Source organism: Trichechus manatus, unplaced genomic scaffold (genome assembly GCF_000243295.1).
Source record: "Trichechus manatus latirostris isolate Lorelei unplaced genomic scaffold, TriManLat1.0 scaffold00008, whole genome shotgun sequence".
In the NCBI taxonomy this organism is placed as follows: Eukaryota; Metazoa; Chordata; class Mammalia; order Sirenia; family Trichechidae; genus Trichechus; species Trichechus manatus.
The window spans coordinates 6,683,765-6,688,377 of record NW_004443944.1 but is presented as its reverse complement, the minus strand read 5'-3'; the positions used below and the strand labels follow the sequence as shown (position 1 = coordinate 6,688,377).

Below are 4,613 nucleotides of genomic sequence, written 5' to 3'. Positions count from 1 at the left end.
GGCCGCCTCTACTAACGCCCCCAGGCCCCAGTTCCCCACCCCCACCCAAAAAGGAGACCCCGCCGTGGTCAATTAGGACCCCTAAATTTGCGGAGAGGTTTGGGGGGGCAGACGGTCTCTCTCGATGTTTGCTGGGGCTACAAGTGAGTGAGGGGCAGGGGCTCCACCCAAGGATGCTTTGGGGCCCTTTAGCCCCCTCCCGTGTATTGTACAACAGCCCCTCAACCGCCCCGAATAAACATCACTTTAAGTGCAAACGACTTGAAGATACCGCTCCTACTTCCCTTCTGACCACAGGGCCCCCAGGCCCCTCCCATGCGGAAGTACCCGGCCACACTGCCGGGCAGGCCGGGCTGGGGTCCCCTGCCACCCTTGGGAGTTCATGTTTGTGTCCCCCTGGGAATTATTACTGCCCTTGACCGCAAGGTATCCCAGCAGTTGAACTGGGAGAGGAGGAGCTGGAATTGGGGGGGCAGCTTTGTGGCCCTGGGCGGGGGTCAGAGCTGATGGGCACCCTCAGAGGGAGGAAAGGGGGTGTCAGGGTTGGACAGAGCCTCTGCCTCCTGGCTGCTCCCCCCCCCCGCCTCCACCGGGCCAAGGGAAGTCCCGAGACTGTCTCTGCTCCTCCCAGGTAACCATGGCAGACCGGGGGTCCGCCGAGAGGGCTTGCAAGGACCCTAACCCCATCATCGACGGCCGCAAGGCCAACGTGAACCTGGCGTACTTGGGTGCTAAGCCTCGGAGCCTGCAGCCCGGTGAGAGCACTTTCCTTCCGGGGCCCTTTCCTTCCTGGGCGCTGTGGCAGCTGTGTCACAGCGCGGGGTCTGTTGGTGGAACAGGCCCCTTCTGCCTGCGGTGCAGTCAGCTGCCTGCGCCCCCAGAGCATCACCGGGCAGTCAGCCCCAGCTTCAGAGCTGCCCTGAGCCAGACCGTTGCCTGGGACGGGATGGGGGCTGTCACCCCACATCGTCAGGGAGGAAGTTGGCCAGCTGGGCTGGGTCCTTTTCGAGTTCACACGGGCCAGGGACTGGAAGGGGAGAAGCAGCTGGTTACCCCTTTGACTCGGGCAGGGGGTGAGGGGTGGCCTCCGGGCCTGCTCTCTGTAAGAGCCTCACCGCTGACCCCTCTGTTGCAGGCTTTGCCGTGGGTGTGCAGCAGCTCCACCCCGCCTTGATCCAGCGGACCTATGGGTGAGTGGGCGGGCTGTGGATGCTCCTCGTGTGGGTGCCCCCAACCCCAAAGTTTTGGGTGTGCAGTTTGCAGCCACCCTTCCGTGTCCGGGAACTGTCCCTTTCCGCAACCTTTCAGATGCATGATTGTGTTTTGGGGATGAGGGAGGACATCGAGGGGACTGAGAGAAGGCAGGTGGCATTTTCCATCCCCGCAGAGGGGCTGCATGGTGGGAGGCGGAGAACAGGAGTTCTGAGTTAGCCTGCCTGGGTTCAGATCCTGCCCCCTCTGCTCATGTGACCTCAGAAGACTGACACAGCCAGGCTGTGACTCAGATTCATCATCTACAACATGGGGAGGTAACGGCACTGTTTTGTCCCTCAGTTTCCTCATCTGTAAAATGGGGGTGGTAGTAGTACCAATCTGTGCCTCAGTTTCCTGATTTGTAAAACGGGAGGTAACAGCATTGTTCTGTGCCTCAGTTTCCTCATCTGTAAAATGGGGGTGATAACAGATCGCTGGGTGGTGCAAATGATTTGCACTCGGCTACTAACTGAAAGGTTGGTGGTTCGAATCCACCCAGTGTTGCTGCAGAAGAAAGGCCTGGTGATCTACTTCTGTAAGATCACAGCCATTGAAACCCTATGGAGCACAGTTCTACTCTGACACCTGTGGGGTTGCTGTGAGGCGGAATTGACTCTATGGCAACAGATGTTTTAACAGTACCTTTGAGTTACGTGAGTAGAGGGCCTTTGAAGTGTTGGCTGACACCCATAGGAACTGGCAGCTGGGTTGCTCTCTGGGTGCCTCTGATCTGCTCTGGTGCCCGGTAGATGGGGGCAGCTGGTCACTGTCAGCCGGGTCTGACGTTTGTGAAGCTGGGTTAGATCAGACGTGATTAGGGCCAGACAGCACCTGCCCGAGTGGGCCTGGCCTGTGGGCCTTTTGTCCAACAGGCCTTGGCGAAGCACTTCACCCTTCCTCTGTCTGAACCTCCCCGCCTCCGCCTTTTTTTTCAGCAGCTGCTTGGAGCAGGACACACACCCTTCAGGGGCACAAAGGACCCTGCCCGCGGCTTATTTCCCAGCCCTGTGATTGGTGTCAGCTGTTCGCACCAGTGTGGAGGAAAGAAATATTGATGGGGCTAGAAGTCAGTTTCTCTTGAGGGGAGGGGAGGGCACTTATAAAGCAGGCAGCTCCTTTAGGCATTGAGCCCTTTTTCAGCTATTGGGGGTCCAAAGCCAGGACCCCGGGTCCTGTGCCCCTAGTGGGGTGTGTATCTGTGTGTGCTGGTCAGGGAGGGACGGGCAGCTGGAGGAGCAGGCTGGGCAGTGTGGCCAGATGAAAGGACAGCGCAGGGGAAAGGGCTGGCGAAAGAAGAAAAGGCCCTGTGGGGCCAGGTTCTTGGTTTGAGGGATCAAGCAGACAACCGAGAAGTGGCCCAGTTTGCTGGGTGCGCTGTCCTCGTGAGCAGCGGCTGCATTTCCAGCGTGGCTTCTGCGGGCACTGGGTGCATGCAGGCTCAGCAGTGGGAAGGGCCAGCCGTGGTGGGCATGGGATGTGGCCTGGGCCTCCAGGCCTGTATGAGTGGTTCACAGCTCAATTACCTGTCCTGGCTTCTGGGCCTCCCTGGGACGGAGCACGGGTGGTGGGGAGCAGGTGGTTGTGCGGCTCCTCTCACCCCCAGGCTCTATCTCATAGTCGCTGGAGCCGTCCCAGAAGGTGTTAGGGACACCCCGGCCTGCCTGCCTTCACTCGGGTCTTCCTCTTTGGAGCTCAGGCCCCACGAGGGGGACGTTTCTCCCTCCAGCTGTCTTCAGTTTCCGTAGTCCTGGCTCTCTTCTCGGGGTTGGGGTGCGGCAGCTCCCAGATCAGGGGTGAGCTTCCAGCACATGCAGCTCTTCCTGCTGATGTGCCTTCCTTGCCCGAGTCTCAGGTCCTTTCTGTTCCTTCCCAGCTGGGACTCTAGTAACTGTCTTCTAGAGCCCACAGGTCTGGGTTCAAATCCTGGCTCTGCCGCTTACTGGCTGGGTCCATCTTGCCGAGTGCTGTCCCCTGCTTGAGTCGTTAGTTTCCTCATCTGGAAAGCGGGAGTAATAACCACTTAAGACTGTGCCTGGTGCGTGGCGCTGGGGCTCTGGCTTCCCGTGCTTCCCCTCGTCACCTCCCAACAGCCCTCTGAGGTCGGGGCTGTTATTTCTCTCACTTTACAGATGGGGAAGGGAATCCCTGGGTAGTGTGAACAGTTAATGCACTCGGCTGCCAACCATAAGGTTGGTGGTTCAAGTCCACCCACAGGTGCCTTGGAAGAAAGGCCTGGCAGTCTACTTCCAAAAAACCAGCCATTGAAAACCCTGTGGAGCACATTTCTACTCTGACACACATGGGGTCGCCATGAGTCGGAATCGACTTGATGGCATCTGGTTATGGATGGTGAAACTGAGGCAAAGAAAGGTTAACAGCCTGTTCTGGGTGGCCGAGGTAATAAGTGTCCCAGATGGGATTTGAACCCAGGGGGGCAGACCCAGAACGCATGTTCTCAGGGGCTGTTCTCTTCCCCCTCGTGGTCCTGGCACCTGTGAGCACTGCCCCAAGCGAAGCTCGTCGAGGGCCGGTCACAGATTTTACCTCCGCCATTTGCTGCTGATGTCAGGCGACACTGTTTTGTAACTTGATCCCCTGGCTGGCCATTTAACACCTGTGACAGTGACGAACCTAAAGTCTACTTGCTGGTTGCCAAGGGGTGGGGACCCAAACAGGGACAAGGGGCCAGGAGGACTGTCCAGCTCTCTGTTTCCAAGGGCTGGTGAACTGAAGCTTCTCAGAGTCATGCTGCCTCTGGACACCCCCAGGGTGGCGGGAGGGTCCCCTGGTTGCCCCCGAGAGGTGGCCAGGGCTGGGCCACCTGGGTCAGCTGTCACCTCCCGTGCCCGCCTGCCTGGCCGGAGAGTTGGGCCTCAGCATCCCTTTTGTCTTTGCAAACAATTGGGCCCGGAGCGGGGCCTGACTCAGCGGTCGGCGTTGTTGGCTGTGGGCTGGCGGTGAGGCCTGGCCTGCGTTGGCTCAGGCATGGTGGGAGTTGGGAGCCGGCAGCTCAGAGTTTGTGACCCGTTAACCCCTCTCCTGCCCGGCTGAGCTTGTCGCAGGCTTTCCGGCCGCAGTGGTATGCCTTCAGCAGTCCTGAGGATCCCAGGCCCCTGCACTGGGGCAAAGCTGCTGCGGAATGCCCGTGCGGCTGGTGGTGAATGCCCATCTGTGTAGAAAGATTCTGCAGAGAACTTTGATACTTTATGCTATTTCCTGGGGTGCCTCTCCACCCGGTGTTTTAAGTTGAGTGGGGTCTTTCGGGGCTGCACAGTTCTGTCACAGGACTGTGTGGGGCCAAGGCCTAGGGTTTGGAGATGGTTTTCTTGGCTAGTGACCGGCTACTGGGCCAGCTTCTC

General features: G+C 59.1%; 1 protein-coding gene across 1 annotated transcript in view; it reads left to right on the top strand.

Annotated features, from left to right (window-relative positions):
* The first annotated feature begins 172 nt into the window (after positions 1–172).
* RBM38 (RNA binding motif protein 38) overlaps positions 173–4,613 on the top strand; it is a 19,949-nt gene continuing 15,508 nt past the window's right edge. The window contains exons 1-3 of the mRNA XM_004370213.3: positions 173–484; positions 621–755; positions 1,136–1,190. Of these exons, the coding sequence (XP_004370270.2) occupies positions 316–484; positions 621–755; positions 1,136–1,190 (359 nt within the window). The 5' untranslated portion in view covers positions 173–315. The remainder of the gene's footprint in view (positions 485–620; positions 756–1,135; positions 1,191–4,613) is intronic.